Raw genomic sequence first — 22,833 nt, 5'->3', positions numbered from 1 at the left:
AATAAAGGCTACAAATATAATGACCACCAAAAAATACTTTGGTACCCTAAATAAAAAAATCATGCTTACCAAAAAAATTACTGAACACCAAAAAAATAAGGCCTAAAAATACAAAAGTACCACCGTTTTAATTACCACTGCCCTTCAAATTGTATTCAAATACCAAATATATTGAATGACCACCAAAAATCATTAATGATCACCAAATCTTGAAGACCAAATTAATGCGATATTTTCACCTAAATAAACGACTATGATTACCAAAAAATTTATACATATTACCAAATAAAGTAAACTGATGCCAAAATTACTAGCCCCTCCCGCTCAACCCCCCGTACCCCGCACCGGGGTTAGGTTTGAGCTGCGACCTTTACAGAAACGAAATGCTACTATAAAAGTGGGTTAGGTTAGAACTGCGATCCTCACAGAACCGAAATACTACTAGAAAAGTGGGTTAGGTTAGGTTTGAACTGCGACCCATACAGAAACGAAATGCTACTAGAAAAGTGGGTTAGGTTAGGTTTGAACTGCGACCCATACAGAAACGAAATGCTACTAGAAAAGTGGGTTAGGTTAGGTTAGAACTGCGACTGTTACAGAAATAAAATGCTACTAGAAAAAGGTGACGAAGTGGATTAATTAATTTAATAGTATTATATTAAATATTTGTACATTTTTAATAAAAATGTGGTTACAATTTTGGTGGTCATTTATTATTTTTGGGTTTACAATGATTATTTTGGAGTAATTTGCTTTAATAGGATGGCAAGATTTAAAAATTTGGTTATAATTTTACATTTAAATGGAGTTCAAATTTTGGTGGTCATTTACTATTTTTGGGTTTACAATGATTATTTTTGTGTCATTTTCTTTAATAGGATAGCAAGATGTAAAAATTTGGTTATCATTTAACATTAAAATGGGGTTTGAAATTTGGTAATCATTTACTATTTTTGGGTTAATAATGATTAGTTTGGTGTCATTTCCTTTAAAAGGATAGTAAAATGTAATAAAATTGGTAATCATTTCACATTAAAATGGTGTTATAATTTTGGTGATCATTCATTATTTTAGGGTGGTAAAATATATTTTTTTGGTATTAAATTTTACTAAATCTGGTGATCAGTTAAATAGCAGCCTAAAATAAAAAGTAAACAAACACTACCAAATTCACTACAAAACCCTAAACACTAACACAAGCACTAAGTACCTAATAAAAGTGAAATAACAATTCAAAATCACGGGCTATCTTAACTATAGTTAGGTTTTTTTAGCATTAGAAAAAAGGTAAACAATCACGTCTTTTAATTTAAAAATACGTTTTAAAAATAATTCACGGCAAATATGTAACAATTATCCATTTGCCATTTGTACCTTCATGTATTGTGCAATAAAGATTAAAATAAATAAATTATTAATCTAATATGATCATTTATATTCTTCTGCTTTCATAAGTAATATAATAGTTACTGATTTTCAAAAAGCGTTTTTCAATTAAAAGACTTGTCAAGATCGCTTACCTTCTTTCTAATGCTAAAAAAACGAACGCTGAACAAAGGCTCTCAAAGTGAACAGAAAACACTAGAATGCTTTAAATGCAATCGCCTTGAATGATGTTGGGATACCTAATCTGTCCTTCACATATGAAGCGTATAATTGTGAGTCATACATCACTAGTGACTCACTTAGAATGCCACTCATAACAGCATAACAGCCATTGGGAAACCCATTCAATTGTTTACCGTATGCTTATGCAATAAAGTCCAAATTCAAACTGGTTTTCAAATAACTGTTACGTCTTTTAGCGTGGTAGATAGTTTAATACGACTTGACTATACGATTATCCATTATATCTTTGACCTCGAAGTAAATGAGAACTTTATGTAATCAGAGATCATTTTATACAAGTTTTAATACCGACTGTAGGTAATTGAGGTGCGATGGGAACATTGTTTGAGATGATAAGATTATTTTTTGATAATATATACAGGGTAAGTAGTAATCGATGTTACATTTTTATCAATGTAAATACCTACAGCTATTTACAGTACTTAACCTATGCAAATAAGAGGAGAACTTTGTTAATCCTTTAAGGGGCCCACTGATTAACAGTCCGCCGCCGCCGGACGGTATCTGCCTGTCAGTTAGAACAAAATTTTGACAGTTCCGAACAACTGACAGGCCGATACCGTCCGGCGGACTGTTAATCAGTGGGCCCCGTTAAGGATGACTCACGTTAGACCGGGCCGTGTCCGGGCCGGAGCTTCCGGCACATGGTTTTCTATGGAAAGCATCACGTGATCGCCTGTCAAAAGTAAGCGCCGGATGCTCCGGCCCGGACACGGCCCGGTCTAACGTGAGTCATCCTTTAGCCTTCGTTTTATATGAATGTAACCATGATATACGTGTTTTTAAATAAATTATGTTTAAATGTTTAACTAACAGGGCAAGCACCTCTGGAGTTGCAGGCGTCCATAGGCTACGGTGACTGCTTACCATCAGGCGCGCCGTATGCTTGTTTGCCACCGATGTGGTATAAAAAAAAGTTAATTAAAAGCTTGTAACAAAAAGGCAAAATTGGTGTTAAAGACCATAATTTATTCCATACTTCATAATTTATAACCATACAAGTAAAATAAGGCGAAACATAAAATGTATTTTATATTATTTAGGAGTAGAAAATACCCAGGGTGCACATAGTAAACAGGGCCATACTGACGTAAGTGCTTGCAGCCTTTTGAGTGCTCGGGGTAGTCCGGGTGTCCTGAAAACAGATATTTTTTTAAAACTAAAAATAACAATACAATAAAAATACTCTTTACAGTACATATGGACCTATTTTCCCGCACTAGTGCGTAAAATAGCACTTTTCGTGAGATGTCAAAGTTTAAAGGGCCATATGTACTGTAAAACGTTGTACGATACACGTGCGAATAGGTAATTCGCAACTCGTGACGATTTAAAACTCTCCCTTCGGTCGTGTTTTAATTTATCGCCACTCGTTTCGAATTTCCTCTTTTCCGCACTTGTATCGTATATAACTATTACAGTACATATGGTCCTATTTTCCCGCACTAGTGCGTAAAATAGCACTTTTCGTGTGATGTCAAAAGTTATGTACTGTAAAACGTTGTGCGATACATGTGCGAAAAGGTAATTCGCCACTCGTTGTAAGGTACTTACTATATTATTACACACCTCAATACAGAAAACAATACAAATAATACAGAAAATTAAAAAGCGGCAGAAAACAATAGAAGATAAAAGAAGAAAATAAATTTATTCCGAACGCTTACAGGCCGCGTAGCCAAGATGCCAATCGCTTACGCTCCGTAGCGATCGAAACGCAACTGTCACTGTCGCACTAATATGGAAGTGTGATAGAGAGACATAATGGTTTTCGCTGTCGAAGCGATAGCGATTGTAACCTTGGCTAGGCCGGCTGTATTGCTTAAATCTAATACAACACTTATAAAAGTTCTAAGTATTAGTATAAAACATAAGCGTCACTGAAAAGGTACAAATAATACAGAAAATTAAAAAGCGGCAAACATCAGGCGGTCTTATCGCTAAAAAGCGATCTCTTCCAGCCGGGCTAGCACATGTATTCGATTAGCATGAGATTGATCATGGCCTTACAGATACACTTTCTTTATACTTCGTTTTTTTTAGCATTAGAAAGAACTTGCAAGAAGGTGAGCGATCTTGACGTGTCTTTTAATTGAAAAACGCTTTTTAAAAATCAAAAACTATTACTTATGAAAGCAGAAGAATATAAATGATCGTATTAGATTCATAATTGTTACATATTTGTCGTAACTTATTTTTAAAACGTGTTTTTCAATTAAAAGACACATCAAGATTGTTTACCTTATTTCTAATGCTAAAAAAAACGAACTTTAGGTAGCGGAATTTAATAAATGTATGTCATGTTACGCCTAGCAAATTTATGTCATGTTACGCCTAGCAAATTTATGTCATGTTACGCCTAGCAAATTTATGTCATGTTACGCCTAGCAAATTTATGTCATGTTACGCCTAGCACATGATTGGCGCAACAGTAGGCCCGATTCGGATTATGAAATAGACATCTATTATACTGCAAAACGTAATTCAAGACCAAAAAAAGTAAGATATGTTGCCACTTTTTTTTATGCGCGTCTTGTATTTATGTACAAATAAATAAATAAAAGTACTTTTTTAAATAGTAGGAGTAAAATTACTAATGAATAAATTATCTTAGCGTGATTATTTATCAAAAGGAATTTACAATTTTACAAACAAATTATTGCAGTGGCAACATTGTCTCACTTTTTTGGTCTTGAATTACGTTTTACAGTTTAGACATCTTTTAGACATCACCAAGATACGATAACAGTATGTTTAAGATCTAACCTGTCAAATTTGACATTTGCGCGATTCTGGAGATACTCTTGAACGATTTCCACAGGATATGACTTAGAGATCTAATTCACATCTAATAGATATCTTACTCTATCTAACGTAAAAGTGACATTAGTTGCCCGAATTGCGCTGCAAAAGAGAACTAGTTGATATCTAAACAATAACGTATCTAGAATGGATCTAGAACGTGTCGTCTCTTGTGAATACCTATCTTGAAGTTCGAATACAGCAGAGTATCTCGCGGCGAGATAGACTACCCGTATTTATCTATCTACATAATCTAATACCTTTAAACGAGCAATTCTTGTATATTTATTTATTTCGGGGATCTCTGAAACGGCCCTAACGATTTCGATTAAATTTGCTATATGAGGGTTTTCGAGGGCGAAAAATCTATCTATCTAGGTCTTATTACTGGGAAAACGCGCATTTTTGAGTTTTTTAAACGTTTTCCGAGCAAAGCTCGGTCTCACAGATATTGTTAATAAAAAAGGGTGGTCTATCTCGCCGCGAGATACTGTCGCGCCAGTCATGTGCTATAGTTAATAGTTTTACATATCTTGGCATGAAAATCGACGAAAATTTCTCCTGGACGACTCATGTAGATTACATTAGTAATAAATTAAGAATACTTTTAAGCATATTTTACCATCTTAGTTTTAAAGTTCCTGTCAGCACGTTGAAATGTATTTATACTTCTTTAGTAGAGTCTATTATTAGTTACGGTCTTGACTGCTATGGCCTCACGTTTAAAACTAACATAGATAAATTAGAAATGTTACAAATTCGTTTTCTAAAGTTACTAGTTAATAAAAAGATAAAACACAGTTGCAAATCTGACTATAGACAATTATTTAAAGTATGTAAAATTTTACCAGTGGGAGTAAAACTCAAATATATGTTAGCTGTAAACAGTCATGGCAGCCAGGAACACAGGGATCTAGTCAATCATAGTCATAATACCAGAGCACTAACTGCGGGCAAATATGAAGTACCTAGGGTGTATAATTATTATGGCGATAGGACACTAAAGAAACGTTTACCCTATTTACTGAACACTTTGCCCACGGATATTGTGACTAGCCGTATGCCTATTGCCTAGTATAAGCCTCATTTTTCATTACAAAACACAGAAAATAAAAAGAAATACCTTGTAGTACTGATGTCCTCTTCAGACGCATATTCCATTCATAATTCCATCTAATATTCTAACGATTGAAACTTGATGCACGTAATTCTATGGTTTATTACTTATCACATGCATTTTTTTTTTAAATTAATCCTTATTTTAACTTAGAAATAAACAAACTAGAAAAAATACCAAAGTAAAATAGTGTTTAAAAATTCGCGCGCGGAGAGTATTCGAACGTTCCCCTTTTATTAAAGTCTACTCAAACGGACTACTCGGAATACACGGCTAATGTCTATGTGTGCGTAAATATCAATGAAAATAACGCTGTCTACCTCTAAACTGTGAGAGAGAAAGGGACGTGATTTTTTGATCTGAAGTAAGCGAAAGTGAACCTTAAAATTTAGGACATATGATTTAGTAAAACAACCTGAAACTTAAGACCTTTCTTCTTGGATCAAACCTTGTTACCTGTCCGAGGCAACGACCTCTTCTGCAGTTCTGGTATCCTGGTACTTTTGGAATAATGTTTATCTTTATAAGTCGCTATTATGTCGCCGATTTGTCGCTATTATGTCGCTGATTTGTCGCCATTAAGTCGCCAATATGTCGCTGATTTGTCGCCATTAAGTCGCCAATATGTCGCTATTATGTCGCTGATTTGTCGCCAATAAGTCGCCGTTATGTCGCTATTATGTCGCCAATAAGTCGCCGTTATGTCGCTATTATGTCGCCCAAATGTCGCTGTTAAGTCGCCGTAATGTCGCCAATATGTCGCCAGTATGTCTTTGTTTTGATTAATGTCGCTATTGTATCACCGTTATGTCGCCATTAGGTCTCTCTAGGTAATGTCGCCAATAAGTCGCCGATTTGTCGCTGTTTAGTCGCCGATCTGTCGCCAATATGTCGCTGATAAGTCGCCAATATGTCGCTATTATGTCGCTGATTTGTCGCCAATAAGTCGCCGTTATGTCGCTATTATGTCGATATTATGTCGCTATTAAGTCGCCAATATGTCGCTGATTTGTCGCCAATAAGTCGCCGTTATGTCGCCCAAATGTCGCCCAAATGTCGCTGTTAAGTCGCTAATATGTCGCCAGTATGTCTTTGTTTTGATTAATGTCGCTATTGTGTCGCCGTTATGTTGCCATTAGGTCTCTCTAGGTAATGTCGCCAATAAGTCGCCGGTTTGTCGCTGTTAAGTCGCCAATATGTCGCTGTTAAGTCGCCAATATGTCGCTGTTAAGTCGCCAATAAGTCGCCGATTTGTCGCTGTTTTGTCGCCAATATGTCGCTGTTAAGTCGCCAATATGTCGCTATTAAGTCGCCAATATGTCGCTATTATGTCGCCGATTTGTCGCCAATATGTCGCCGTTTTGTCGCCAATATGTCGCCGTTCAGTCGCCACTAAGTCGCCATTATGTCGTCATAGTAAAAGGTATAAAAGGCCGGTGCGGAGAGTAGGGGGATTCTTTCATTCTTCGACCATCGGACTAGCAGTGACTCTGGTTTTCGGGTGTAACGTAGTGCGGGGAGGTGAAGTTTCTCCGCGAACTTTTTCTGTTGGTTTTTACTTGGAATTATCCTGATAAATTTAAACTTAGAATTTGTGTCTGTGCTTGGTTTTGCGGGGATTTTGATCGTCGTAATGCTAAGTTTAGACTGTTGTGGAGATTCTTTACTGCCTTGTGTGGGTTTTAGTTATTGTGAAGTTTTCTTTACGCTGTGTGTTCTAAGTGCCGTCATGCTATGCAGGGACAATGTCGTTGCGTGGCCGGAGCTTGGAATTGTGTCTGTGTTTGGTTTTACGGGAAGAAATTCTCGTAATGTTAAATATGGATGACAGTGTTTGAGGGAATTTCATTATTCTGTGAGTTAGTTTAATTTAGTTATTTTAGTGTATTTTTGTTATTTTAAAAGCCAGATCATTGTTTGGACTGACAGTTTGTCCAGCTAAGCATTCACTCCGCCTAACGGTGCCAAAGGATTGGATGATTAGGAGTCTTTTGCTCCAAGTTTGAGAGGACTTGGCATCTCTTTTATATCAACATAAGAGATGAATTATCTCACTAGTCTCAAGGTCCAGCTGTTTAGATGGATGTGGAGACGTCACGTGCGCGTCATTGGGAGTAATCCCTGCCCACTGAAGTCGGCAGTAATTGAGACTAGGTCTCCTATTAAATTTATTTATATATTTCGGTGCTCCGGTTCATACTAGTGCTGGTTGCGGGGAAAAGCTTCTGTCGTGATTGATATCTTACACTTAGTCTTAGTCGCGGCAGAGTTTCCCACGTGATTGGTGCGTGTGTGTGCTAGGGTACTGATACACTTATATACACGGAATAGGGCGGTTTACTTCCTACCACCATGCCCGCGGGCGTAGGAGGGGGAACCAAATACACTGGCCTGTAGGTTGCTTCATCGGTTTCGCCTGCCGAACTCTACAGCTTCTCATAGGGACTACACTTGCGTATGTTACAAAGCATTGGGTCGATGGTAAGAACGAACTATGCTTTGAATGTACTAGATTAGGGACAAAGGGTAGGAATAGGGTAGAATCACACACTTTTTATTGTCTGTCAAGGTTATTTTTTAGTTGTGGTCTATAAAATTGATATGGTTGATATATATTTCTCCTTAGGGTCTAAAAATATGGTTTCTTTATTCTAAAATATGTGTGTATAAAAGGTAAAAGTGTTCAACTGTCTAAATCTTCCTAATTTATATGGGGAAAGAATTAATGTTTCTATAAAATTTATTTCTAATTTTTATTTCTGGTTGTCTGGTGTAGAAGCGAGGTACTGAGTAATACAATCAGGTATTTACAACATCATCTGGATTTAGGAACGCAGACTATTCTGGGATTGAGGAACGGTTTGCTTTAGGGAACCTTTGTCAGGCAGGAGCAGTACAAAGGATATAATTGAGTGAATACTCAATTTCGGCCTAGATTAAGCTAATAGTTAGCAAATAAACTCGGTACTTTGTTTATACATCTAGAAAACTAGGAATTCTGTCTAGATTATCAGTTCTGGGGAATGGGATAAAGGGATTAGCATCCCTAGCTTTTGAATATAAAAAAGATAAGTAATTTTGATGACTGATGGATACTTTGACACTTCTTTTCATCATCATCTAGGTGCGCTTAAGTTACGAAGTGTTGGTCAAAGCCCTTCTGGCTAAACTGGTAGGGTAGGTGTTCCGATTGATCTTGTAATCGGACAAAGAGTTCCCAGACCTGCATCGGGCATACGAAGTAGCACGTGTGAGTAAATCACGCTTCGTTTAGAAGTTGATAGTTAACTGTAATTATTCTTGAAATTCTAGGGTGTAAATGAGCTTATCTCAGGAGTGCTACTTCTATGTTATCCCGGGATCTTAATAGGCGTAGCAGGATTTTATCAACAACAATTTTTTATATTTATGTCATCATATATGCTGCAATACTTAAATACATTATAGTAATTCTACAACTACATTTACATTACGCTAATAAATTTTATTGAATTATTCCATTTCTATAACTCGACTTTCTTTAAATTATTTCTTATTTTCATAATAAATTTATTACCATAAATTTCTGTTCATAAAATCTAGGTAAATATAAATAAAATCAGAGTCCAAAATTTAGTTGATAGAGTCTGGCTACTGAAATTTTACCTAAATTATTGGCGGGAAATTCAAAAAATCTTGGGCTGGTCACACTTTGCTTAGTAGGAATTATAGTTTTGATACTAGATAATATTTTTGGTATTCTGTGCACAAGTAAGGTACCTATGGAAATAAGCTAAATAAAAATTTACGTGCACTCAAAGTCAGCTTACATAATTTCTACCACTATTTAAAGTACAGTCAACAACAAACACATATGTTTACGTTCCAATATTTAGATTTTATAGATATTTTTCAGAACTTTTAGTTTATCCGTTTTTTTATACACTTGTCCTATTTATGAGATTCAGGCATTAATAAATTCACGTACTTAATCAAAGTAATAGGCAAATGTTAGAACTAGTACTTAAAGTATCAAAATATTTATAGAGCACCAACCTCCTAATTTGTTTACATTTGGTTAGGAGTTGTAAACATTGCAGTTTTTCGTTATACAACGCTACACGTCGACTTCGCACATTGTCGTAATTATTTACGAGCTTAAATAATAGTTTGCGAACATCACTCAGTATGGAAATTATTAATATTATTAACAATAAACCCCTTATAAACCGCAAACAATTTGAATGAATGACATAAATTGACAACTCACTTTTAGCTTTTTTTTAAATCATAGACAATTGGTGATACAACAACGAAATATCTGTCAACAATTTTTGGCTAGCCAGACTCTACTCATTAAAGAATTTGAGGTTACCGCGGTTCGCTTCGAGGGGTCCTAACTACTAGCTAGACGATCACATGGCCATATTTTAGAGATAAATCTACAGGGGGTGTTTATTTTACGGTTAGGTAAGTAAGTAAGTAAAGTAGCTTAGAGGGGTTAGTGACAATATAGTAAAAGAGCCCAAAATAAATAGATTTAAAATCAGTCTAAAAAGGTATCTCCTGAATACTCTATAGGGGATGTGTTACCCTATAGTGTATTCATGATATACCTACCTATTTCAACTACGAATGTAAACCTATTCTAATTTTTAAATTTAATTAAGTATAGTATTATAGTATACTGAGACTCCACAGTCAAACTAAATGTAGTTTTGTGGAGCATTGTATGTAACAATAAAGTTGTAACTTCTAGTATAATAAATAACTATGTAAATAATAATATCTCAGATGATTTTTTCGGGCTCGGGCCCTAATCCGTTAAACAAAAGCCTTTGTTTCTTTTAAGAGAAGTCTACAACACGTGCCCAAGCAACCATGTCGTTTAAAAGCAACAATATCATGATATTATTAAGGTTCAAATTCATGTGACAGTTCATTCAGAGAACAATCAGGGTGGTCTTGTTTTTGGAGATAACAAAACGTGTTATCTCCGAATGGGTTGTTCATGAATTTGAACCATATAATTAGAATGGTACATTTGTTTTTTAAACGGGCTTGTTCCCGTTAATTATGACGTTGCATTAAGCAGTAAACAATGTAACCACTGCATAAAGGAAACAGTACCTTTTGTTTAGCCGATTAGGGCCCTAGCCCGAAATAATCACCTGAGATAATTCATACCATAATCAGTAACCAGTTAAGCTACCCCACCTTCTTATCGCAATATATAATGTCCGGCGAAGTCTTAAAATGCTCCACCTCAGCCGCATTGTTCAAGTCTGGCTGAAACTTGAACGTGCTATACCTGCGCCATGGATTATCGTCACCAATTAATTAATTATATTATCAGACTAGATATAGTATGAATTATCCCAGATGATTTTTTCGAGTTCGGGTGCTAATCCGAACCATGTCGTTTAAAAAGCAACTATCGTGATAGTATTAAGGTTCAAATTCATATGACAGCTTGTTCAGAGCACAATTAGGGTGGTCTAATTGTTTTTTGAGATAACAAAAACGTGTTATCTCCGAATGGGCTGATTCAAGAATTTGAACCATATAATTACAACGGTAAATTTGCTTTATTTGGGTTTGTTCCCATTACTTACGTCGGAGCAGTAACCATTGTAACCACTGAATAAAGGAAACAATATCTTTTGTTTAACAGATTAGGGTCCGAGACCGAAAATTTCACCTGAGATTATTCATACTATACTTGGCTAGCCATGTACAACTTGCAGAAAATTCTCATCCAAAATTTCTGGACACATTCATCAGAAAATTTATAATTAATATTAGTAGTGACCTGGCCTGCGAGGCAGGAGGTCCGAGTTCGAATCTTTGTAAGGCATTTATTTGCGTGTTCATCACAAATATAGTTGGTCAAGCAAATCTTGTCAGTAGAAAAAGGCGCGAAATTAAAATTTTCTATGGGACGATAACCCTTCACGCCTACATTCTTTGCGTCCTTTTTCTACTGACAATATTTGCTTGACCAAATAACAATACATATTTATTTCCGAGTTATAGCTGTTTTCTATGCATATTGGCATAGGTGGGTCGTCGTTTAATATCCACCACAGAAGCTCTATTGTGCTCCTATTGTAGAACTAGATAAATCTATTATCCTAAAAAAATTGTGCTAACTATATTATTTATTTCATTATTTTCGATCTTGTCCCACAGAAAGCTCAATAAGGTTTGTGTTGTGAAGACTATAGTCCGTTTTTTTTAGCATTAGAAAGAACTTCGCAGAAGTAAGCTTGTGGTTCTAAATCCGGCACTTTTAGCGGTAATAATTTGAAGTAAATTATATGTATTGACCATGCTACATTAGATAATCCAATAATTATTAACAATTAAAGACCAAGATAAAAACTGCACGCTTGCTTCTGTGGAGTTCTTTCTAATGCTAAAAAAAACGAACTATAGACGACGTTATACCATTATAACTCGATGGATTTGGATAAAATACTACTTGACAAATATTCTTAAACACACGAATAAATTAGCTTACCGGGATTTGAACACGGGGTGTTACTATCGACTACAATGAGGCCATTATTATCAATATTCCATGGCACAGGTTCAAAGTCGGCCTAAACAGCTGATTCCTGACAGCCAAAAGTTCTATATCTCGTAAAAGTCGTAGTATGACTCAACTTAGCGTGCAAACGGAGTGGACCCCCAGTCATTCGAACGGGGTGTACAGTCGCCATCAGATATATCGGAGCGGCCAAGGTGGTCATAATATCTGAACACTCCAACGGGCACTGAATTTGGCACTGAATGCCAAAAAAATCATCTTGCGGCCCGCAGCTTCAAGGCAATACCGTCTTTCGGCCCAAGGCCATTAGGCGTACACTTACATGAGCGAGTTTCGACTTCTTATCGCACGCTAGATCGTCCACAGAGGTCCGGAACAGCTCCACCTCTTTCGGATTACTCAGGTCTGGCTGAAACTTGTACCTGCAGTCACCAAAAACCTCGTAAATCCCAGGTTTTACAGATTTGAATTTAGAATGTTTTTTTAGACAATTCAAAATAGGATTTGAGTTTGTTCTTTTAAAAGGACATCGGGACTTAGGAGGTTTAAACTTTAAACAAGTGTGACTCAACCTTATTTTGATTATGCAACAGAGTTTCCGCTATTCTATGGGCAAGTTTCATATTCCAATGTTGCCGTACGCATCTAAGTCATTATTGAACTTATTTAAGGAATGAAAACCCTAAAAACGACCCCGAGATATGAGCGTTTCCGGACCTCAGACGAAATAGCTGCAAAAAATGGAAACTAGCTGTAGGTACGAAAAAAAAACAGTTGCCGCCTTTTTTAGCTGCTGCTTTTTTAATTTATGTAATATTTCAATTAATGTTGTAAAGACCTCAGCAACTCATTCGAGATATTTACAGTATAGGTAAATACGGTATTTATATCACGTCATGTACGTTATTCGTGAAACAAAAATCATAGCATGCAGCAATAGTCTCTTAGAATAATTTTACGGTTTAGACTCACTTGTTTTTAGTCACTCGCGCGACATGTTTCGGACAAGTGAGTCTAAGCCGTAAAATTATTCAATGTTAGTATGTCTCACAACAGCTTAAATTCGAATATTCTCTTTACCAAATTTAGAAAATGTTTAGAATTAGCCCAAAAAAAGGCAGCAGCGAATTTGATAACCCACGCAGTGCACATATTATTTCATAACAATTTCATAGAGGCTTGATCTTTAGGGGCCCACTGATTAACAGTCCGCCGGACGGTATCGGCCTGTCAGTTAGAACAAAATTTTGACAGTTTCGAACAACTGACAGGCCAATACCGTCCGGCGGACTGTTAATCAGTGGGCACCTTAATAAAACTTGCACTGCGTGGGCTATCAAAATGGCTGCAGACTTTTCTTGGTTTAACTCTATAAGGAAAGGAATAGGTACAGTCGAAAGTTTTAATTTATGGCCAATTTGTTCCTTGTCACAGTGACAATAGTATGAGGTCTCTATACTTCGTTTTTTTTTTAGCATTAGAAATAAGGGAAACAATCTTGATGTGTCTTTTAATTGAAAAACACATTTTAAAAATGAGTTACGGCAAATATGTAACAATTATTAATCTAATACGATCTTTTTTATTCTTCTGCTTTCATAAGTAATAGTTACTGATTTTTCAAAAGCGTTTTTCAATTAAAAGACATGTCAAGATCGCTTACCTTCTTGCAAGTTCTTTCTAATGCTAAAAAAAACGAACTATAGCGACTTTCATATTGATTGTCACTGTGACGAAATGGGTCTTAAATTAATATTTTCGACCGTACCTACTCTGATTAAATTACTTATTTTTTGAGTATTATTCGAGTTTTGTACCAGAGTTGATAAGGTCAGCTGCTAAGTCTATAGTCAGACCGTAAAAAGTCTGCAGCGATTTTGATAGCCCACGCAGTGAAAGTGTCATTTTAAACGTCAAACTTCTATGAAATTATGACGTATACAACTATACATTTATAACACTTACACTGCGAGGGCTATCAAATCCGCTGCAGACTTTGTTTGGTGCGACTATAGTTTATGAAGTTAAATAACATGCTAGTAAGCAAGTCAAACCATTTTCCCGGATACGAAATGCAACGGTGTTTTTAGATCAATTAATACCTAGATTAAATCTAATCTAGATATACGTAGATCCTCAAGCATTTCCTTCGCCGAGGAAAATGGTCCGACCGGCTACGAAATGCGACGCAATATATGTGACAATTTAATCATGGAAATAAGTTTTTGGCACAAGTTTTTATCGCCGACTGTACTTTTTTTTCCACAGGCAACTAATGCTCATCGAGACAATTCTAAAAACCCCAAACACAATTAGGTTTCGTTGTTTTATCACAGAGTTCCTATGGCCACCTCCGGTCTCCATCATCAGATCAGCTCGATGACACCATAATATTGCATTGTCACCCGAAAAGCTTGTAAAATATGAAATAATATGAATATGCTATGATATAAGTTCCAGTGGCATTTTCACAGTTTTGAATTTGGAATCTTACATTCTAGAAGAGATAATTCGATTTGAATTTGTCTAACTGTTAAATATGGATATAACGCATTTTTTATCCTTTCTGAGACGTATTTCTTCTGTAAAATACTAAACCTTCATTTTAAGTTAAAATTTTCATCATGTGTATGTATAGTCGGTCCATGATAAGTCTGCAGCGGATTTGATAGCCCACGCAGTGCACGTGTTAATTAAACGTCAAACTTCTATGAAATTATGACGCATAAATGACACTTGCACTGCGTGGGCTATCAAATCCGCTGCAGACTTTTCTTGGTCTAACTCTATACGCTTTAATATACATACGATGATACGACAGAGGTTAAAATACAATTAAACAAAAAGTACACAATGTAGGCGAAGTTATCCCTATAAGGGGGAGGGATATTCTGTCGTCAAAAAGCCTATGATGGCTTATTTCATCTTATCTCTTTAAGGTAAGTTTGTAAAAATACGTGTTTTTACAAGCTTTTATTTAGTTTCACCTGACCGTTGTCTGTGTGTAATCAAATCTTGCAAGTTAAATTTGATACACTTCCCGGTTTCCGATTGAGCATGCATGTATAAATCGCATGACAATGCAATATTATGGTACTATCGAGCTGATCTAATGATGACAGGAGTTGGCTATAGGAACTCTGTGATGAAACAACGCAACCTAACTGTGTTAGGGGTTTTTCGAATTGTCTCGATATTAGTTGGCTGTCGTAAGAAAAGTACAGTCAGCGATAAAAGCTTGTACCTAAAATAAAATTTTTGCCAAAAACTTATTTTCATTTTTTTTTTGATCTGTGCTCTACAGCATTCTTGCGAATTTAGCTGGAGGCCTTGGCAGCGGTTGGGAGGACTCCTTTTTTGGGCCTCCCGAACCGCCGACTTATTTTCATGCAAAGTTAGTCACATATACTGCGTCAAACAGCCGTCGCACCGCACCGGTAAAAGGGTCCAACTTACGCCAGCGAGCTTCTTCTTTTTGCAGTCTATATAGTCGGGGGACGTCCGGAATCTCTCCACCTGTTGTGGGTCGTTTATATTCTTGGGCGCGAACACGAAACTGTGCCATAGAATGAGCTTATTACTTATTTTTCATCATCATCATCATCATTTCAGCCTATATACGTCCCACTGCTGAGCACAGGCCTCCTCCCATGCGCGAGAGGGCTTGGGCTATAGTCCCCACGCTAGCCCAATGCGGATTGGGGACTTCACATACATCTTTGAAGTTCCTTCGCAGATGTATGCAGGTTTCCTCACGATGTTTTCCTTCACCGAAAAGCTAGTGGTAAATATCAAATGACTTATTTTTAAGTAATTTTAATAGCAAACTTCCGTGAGACACAGACATATTAAATATCTTTAAGAACGGGTCACTCACGTATTTTAAGTCGAAAAACGCTCGACATGTTTCACTCCGTACCGAGTAGTATCATCAGAAGCTTGCGTTTACGGTGACGGACCGGCGCAGACTGCGGTTTTTTGACTTAAAATACGTGAGTGACCCGTTCTTAAGATATTTAATATTTTAAGTACTTCAGAAGTTCATCAGACACGTAATAAGTAGCGTGATACACGTGCGAAAAGGCAACACCAATGAGTATTAAACGCGCAAAGCACATAATAAAAACATGTCTTTATGTAGTATATCTTGGACACCAAGCTTTGCTCGGAAAATATATAAAACTCGAAAATGCGCGTTTTTCCAGAGATTAAAACCTAGGTAGATCGCTTTTTCGCCCCGAAAACCCCCATATAGCAAATTTCATCGAAATCGTTAGAGCCGTTAACGAGATCCCCGAAATATATAAGAATTAGTCGTTTAAAGGTATAAGATAAACTAAAGACATGCCTTTGTTTGGTCACAAAATCGACCGTTGGATCCAATATAATCTGCGGATTACCTATAATAATACTTACCGTAAAATGGGGTGAGTAGGGTCAAAACTGAAATTCAAACCTCGGTAACATTTTATTTTTACATATGAAAACTGAATGGTGTATATACTTATATAATAAGTGTTCCGGACGTTTATATTTTAGTTTTGGCGATAAAATAAAATAAAATGTCATAACTTTGACGTTAAAGAGGAAAACCCACCTCACCCCGTAGTGCCTCGTATTTGGGGTGAGAGGGGTTTTCATACAAAGGTGATTTTGGTAGATTGTTGGATCGATTTTTTTTTATCATGCGTATTACTATAGCTCCATATTAAATTGGAATACATTATTTTTGTAGCGTTCTCTCAAAACTTCTCTCCCCATTCATAACCCACCTCTCCCCGCGAAACCTACTCACCCCGTTTTACGGTATATAATGTCCTCATTCTTGTCTCATTCTCGTAATTACTCGTATATACCAAAACTCATTTGGAATTGCTACTTTCCTCATGTGTATCACAACTAAGTATTTTCTATACTCTATACCTTTTAGCATTCCATTGTTACTTTACCAAAAATTTAGTCAGGACTTTTGATTTTCTCTACAGGGAGAAGAATTCAGTAAGGAAAAACAACGCGAAAAAAACCGAACTAAGTAATTCCAATAATGGAAAACATTATATATATATATACAGTGTAGAAAGATAAGTCGGGCCCTGGAGGGAAACTACCTTAAATCCTTAAGCTAGCTCATTTTACTTAAAGGAGATATTCCTTTATTTTTAAAAAGAAACAAAACTGCATTCAAAGATTTTCTAAAACTTGCTTGCATCGCCCGGGAGTCGAACCGACTAAAAATTCTAAAAAATAAAAACTCGCTATTTTATTGTACTAGTCGATACAGTTAATGTTAATGATAACATTTCTCCGAGAAACATTAGGTCTTACACTCGTCTGTCGTACAAAATATCCATAAAATCTAATATTTAGTACTCAAGATTAATGTCTCCTTTAAGTAAAATGAGCCAGCTTAAGCATTTAAGGTAGTTTCCCTCCAGGGCCCGACTTATCTTTCCACCCTGTATATGTATGTTGTATATTATTATATGTGAGATGTCAAACGATCCTACTTTAAGCAGGCCACTGACGAGCCTTCCAAATGGATGCCGTTACAATGGATTCATCCAAATGGACGGCATCCTAATATTAAACATTGTACGTTTTTGACCTTCACGGACCGATTTTGGAATGCAGCCACGTTATTTGGACTGTTAGAAGGCTCGTCAGTGGCCACCTTTATATATTCTCGGTTGTAACTGATAACTCACTCAGTTTTCTTCCCCTGCCTTAAGGCAGTCTCGCCTTCGCCGCTGGCTCTTAGCTCGTTGCTGTCCGCTTTGTAATCTGTAATTAATTTTATATTTATTTGATTTCTCATCATAAAACGACCATCATATATTATCTATGAAAAGCATAGACCTAATATTACATAGATGAGCTACACGCGTGCCTCCATGAGGGACAAAACATACGCAAAGCGATAATATTAAAAACACGTTTTAACATTCCTGACAACATACCAAAAATGAACCATATTAAATTTTTGGTGGGGAACAAACAAAAAGTGAGACTGTGACAAGGACAAGCAATAATACCGCTTTCTCTGCTACTCCTACTGAAATTTATATAAGTGCATCTCGTTCGGTCGTTTGGCCCCTCCCCCGTGTCATCACTAGAGTCAGACCAAGAATAGTCTGCAGCGGATTTGATAGCCCACGCAGTGAAAGTGTTATTTTAAACGTCAAACTTCTATGAAATTATCGGCCCGATTGCAACTTTAAGATACGTCAGTTAATCTAGAAAAGATAATATGAATTAGATATGTCAGTGTCAAACAAGTGTCAAAATTGACGTTTCTTCAAACAAATACTATTTATACTATTATTTATACTATTTCATTAATTTATTTTTTATTTATATTATTTATATATTTTTATTTATTTTTATTTTTTTGAAGAAACGTCAATTTTGACACTTGTTTGACACTGACATATCTAACCCATATCCTTTCAATATCTAGTATTTGACGTAACTCATTGTTCGAATACGGCTGTATGACGTATAAATGACACTTGCACTGCGTGGGCTATCAAATCCGCTGCAGACTTTTTTTGGTCCGACTATATGTTATTGTACCTCTATGATGAAAAGGGACCTTATTGTCGATGGCACTTACGCCACACAGCGTCGCTCGGCATTGTGTTTAGTTATATAGGAGCTTCGTTAATAATGGCGTAAGCGCCGTCGACAACAAGGTTTCTCTTCATAAATAACGTTATGGCTCCTCTACACGATGGGCCAACGCCGGCCACTCCAAGGGACGCAGTGATGCGGTAGAATGAGATAGCAATGTCACTTGCTCCCTCTAACGCATAAATGAGTCCCTTGGTGTGGCTGGCGTTGGCCCATCGTGTAGAGGAGCCATTACATAATATGTAATATTATTCAGTTTGTTAAGGCATTTACTGCCAGGGGGCAGTGAATGTGTTAAAATCGTTCATCTATCTGTCTCACTCCATCCTGTACATACCGTTATCCTTGTAGATGTCAGCTATTGGTCAGCTATCTCTTTCTCGACGCGTTGTTCGTCCGCTCTACCCCTCCTGTGCATTCATCTATCCGTCTCACTTCATCCTGTACATACCGTTATCCTTGTAGATGTCAGCTATCTCTTTCTCGACGCGCAGCTCGTCCGCTCTACCCCTCCTGTACATTCATCTATCCGTCTCACTCCATCCTGCACATACCGTCATCCTTGTAGATGTCAGCTATCTCTCCCTCGACGCGTAGCTCGTCCGCTCTACCCCTCCTGTACATTCACCTATCTGTCTCACTCGATCCGTCTTCCTGAACATCTATCCGTCTCACTCCATCCTGCACATACCGTTATCCTTGTAGATGTCAGCTATCTCTTTCTCGACGCGTTGTTCGTCGTCCTCCTGCTCTACCCCGTCGATCCTGTCAACGTCCTTCAACTTGCGTCTTCCATCCACCATCTACGAATATTGTTTATGTTAGGGTAGTGTAGTTTACAGGGGCCGTCCCTTAAAAAGGACATTAGGCCCTACGAGGACATTGATAATACTGCTATCACTACATGGTGGTGTACTACCACATACTGGGATATTAATGCTGTTACTGTAACTCCATGGTTTTGTACTAAATAAAGTACAATGGGCCCTTTTAGGATATTGATATTGTTGGTTTAAGTATACTGTATTGTCCTAAGGACATAAGGCTGTACAAGGATATCGATTCCGTTACTATAATAATTATAGTCTGTATTGTATCTTTAGGTATTTAAACAAAAGTAAACAAACAATTTGTACATTTTCGGGTAGTTATAACATTTATTCATTAACCAACCAAATACAAAACCGCCTGGATCTGTCACTGAACGACCTGACTTTAACCTACATTATTTGATCATGTAATGTTTCCATCTACCCTCAACTGGCTTAAGGAGCTATTTGAGGGTGGATTTTGTTTACTTTTATTTTCACCACACCAGCTCGGAAAGACTTACTTTGCACTTCAAAAACTGATAGCAAAGTTGCATTTATTCACTTGTGAGGCAAAGTAATCAAATGCAAATTTTGAGTTGTTTTCTTATGTTTGCTAGTAGAACTGGCTTTTAAATGATGATTTTGGATGATAAATATTTAATAACATTCATTTGGATTCGATTTGGTTTGATTTTGTTTGATATTTTACATTTAATATTTGCTTCGAGTTGGTGTGGTGAAAATTTTTGTGTTTCACTCGGGGGCAAATTTTGTTTAACTTAACCCTCGTGCTTTGAAACCCTCGCAACGCTCAAGATTCCATTTTCGAACCACTCGCTATGCTCGTTTTCAATTTTGGAATCTTTCGCTTGCTCGGGTATCAATATTAGCACGAGCGGTTAAACAACAACTTTGCCCCCGAGTGAAACAAATAACTATTAAATACCTAAAGACACAGAGTATACGTGTTGCACTGAGAGAAAAATCATCACCAGGAATTAAATAAAAAAAAACAGTTCTGTACTGGGGGAAAAAATAAAGTTTTAGTAATAATTATGGAAGTTTCACTATTTCTGTAAAGTTAATTTATTTCTAAAAACAGCTCAATTTTATATTCAATATGTTACACATAGATAACCATACTTAAAGATCATTAAACATTATACTGCTGGCAAACAAAAAAAAAACAGCTCGGTAATCCTAAATCTAATTTCAACAAACAGATAATAAAAATTGCAAGAACTAATAGAAATTGCTAAAGTCAATTTGTTCCTATTAGTTGACTCTCCTTGTCCCCGGATTAAGTTTTATTTTTGTAATTCTAAGTGTGTTTTTGTTAGTCTTTTCTCTCAGTGTGTCTTAAATTAAGAACATTGGGTCCGACGAGGATATTTACCGAGCCGGGGGCCTTCTTGACGTCTCGTTTAGTGGCAGGGGCTGCTCTCGTGGTGTCCTCGTCATCCTTTTCCATAGACGGCTCCTCTTCCAAATCCGGTTGAATTTCTGAATCAGCATAAAGATCATAAATTGTGACGTTCCACGGCAAAAGGTACCTTATGGCGGCTGGCGCTTGCTTTGCATAGCGCCGCAATAATATTGGAGCGGCGATAATAATAGCGTAAGCGCCAACCGCCATAAGGTACCTTTACCCGTGAGACGTCACAATTAAACTTACAAAAATAACTCTGGGAATACCTCGACAAAATTAAAACACCGCCATCTCGTGAGATCATGAACCATCGCTGGTGTAATTGGTTTGTTTGAAAAACTTTTCAATGGCTCTTTGACTTGAGGACCCCTATTCGACAAGCGACGTTTGACGTATCGTGTTGATCGTTGATGTGAGAAAAATCATAAGTTCTCGAATACGTACAATGTCAAAATTTGACATTAACAATCCACGGTTAGGGTGACAAGCAAACCAAACCGAACCACCCTTAGTTTAAAGTTGAGTTTTGGTTGTACCAAATGATATTATCCACCGTTGATGGAGTCAACACTCAGTATGCAATAAAATCAACTGTTGATTTGACGTGGATGCGAAATCTGACAGTTGTACGTGTCGAATTTGGCCCTAGGATGACTCACGTTAGACAGGGCCATGTCCATCATCAGCTGACCAATCTAAAAGGACCTTTAACCCCTTTTTCCAAGGAGTTTAGATCCACCAATGGTTCATTAACCTCTAGCCACCCAGAGACCTATAAAAAGGTCTAATGTTCCATTCTAATTTGAACTTTGTGTAGACAAAATAAAATTTAATTTTGCTTGGCAAGGCTTGACGTATGGGCGGCTAGAGGTTAAGATTGTTTCTTCCTAATATAAGGCTCCAGGGATTTCTGCCCTATGTTTTAAATGTAGTACACCTATTTTCCTGGGTATAGCTTAGGTTATGTCTTAATTATTTTTAAAGCAACTGAAAAACTGATGCAACGAAAAATTTATAGAAATGAAATAAAAATATTTATATATAGTTCGTTTTTTTTAGCATTAGAAATAAGGTACCTAAACAATCTTGATGTGTCTTAATTGAAAAACACATTTTAAAAATAAGTTAGGTACGGCAAATATGTAACAATTATGAGTCTAATACGATCATTTTTTATATTCTTCTGCTTTCATAAGTTCTGTTATAGTTTTTGATTTTTAAAAAGCGTTTTTCTATTAAAAGACATGTCAAGATCGCTTACCTTCTTGCAACTTCTTTCTAATGCTAAAAAAAACGAACATTTTCAAGCACTATTGGCCCATAGATCCCTTAAAACTAGCATACATATTATAAAATATATCTTAAGATTAAAAACACACAATTATGGCTGCGATGCAGTTCGCAACCCCGCAGTGTCAGGGAGCCGGCCGCGGAACCGCCGGAACTTGACACCCTTCGGCCAAAACTCCTCCTTGGTGAAGGTCGCTAGATGTTCAGTCCACCAACACTACCAACCACCAACCAACGTAAACATTCGTAGGTACATAAGTTCCGAAAAACTCATTGCTACGAGCCGGGGTTTAAACCTGCGACCTACGGATTGAAAGTCGCGCGCTCTTACCGCTCGGCCACCAACGCTTCTTAGGCTTAGGTTATTTTGAAAGCAACTGAAAAACAGAAGCAACGAAAATTTGATAGAACCCAACGTACCTTTAAGCGGGGCTCCAATCTCTATAACCTCTTGTCCGAGGGACTCCGTCAGAGCCTTCGTCACGGTCCTCGACAGGGCGCAGCTAAACAGCAGGAAACAACACAGAACGGTGATACGCATTTTTACGAGATTTGTGATGTGTGCAGTTGTTTCAGTTTTAATAAGCCCACT

General features: G+C 36.9%; 1 protein-coding gene across 4 annotated transcripts; it reads right to left on the bottom strand.

Moving 5' to 3' along the window:
• Window positions 1-2,577: 2,577 nt before the first annotated feature.
• On the bottom strand, window positions 2,578-22,833 carry LOC134677452 (uncharacterized). Of its 4 annotated transcripts, XR_010100025.1 has the most exons (7): window positions 22,662-22,832; window positions 20,919-21,025; window positions 19,402-19,513; window positions 17,786-17,861; window positions 15,537-15,636; window positions 12,403-12,502; window positions 2,578-2,764 (listed from the first exon to the last, which is right to left on the bottom strand). XR_010100025.1 is itself a non-coding variant. In XM_063535926.1 (6 exons), exons 1-6 carry the CDS (start codon window positions 22,780-22,782, stop codon window positions 2,669-2,671), a joined length of 612 nt encoding a protein of 203 aa, XP_063391996.1. In that variant the 5' UTR covers window positions 22,783-22,833; the 3' UTR covers window positions 2,578-2,668. The 4 variants fall into 4 exon arrangements, 3 of the variants coding, with proteins under 3 accessions (XP_063391996.1, XP_063391997.1, XP_063391998.1); XM_063535926.1 differs by lacking the exon at window positions 12,403-12,502 and having other exon boundaries at window positions 22,662-22,833; XM_063535927.1 differs by lacking the exon at window positions 15,537-15,636 and having other exon boundaries at window positions 22,662-22,833.

This window comes from Cydia fagiglandana, chromosome 26, assembly GCF_963556715.1.
Source record: "Cydia fagiglandana chromosome 26, ilCydFagi1.1, whole genome shotgun sequence".
Classification (NCBI taxonomy): Eukaryota; Metazoa; Arthropoda; class Insecta; order Lepidoptera; family Tortricidae; genus Cydia; species Cydia fagiglandana.
Note: the sequence above shows the minus strand (reverse complement) of the source record. Positions and strands in the feature narration are given on the sequence as shown.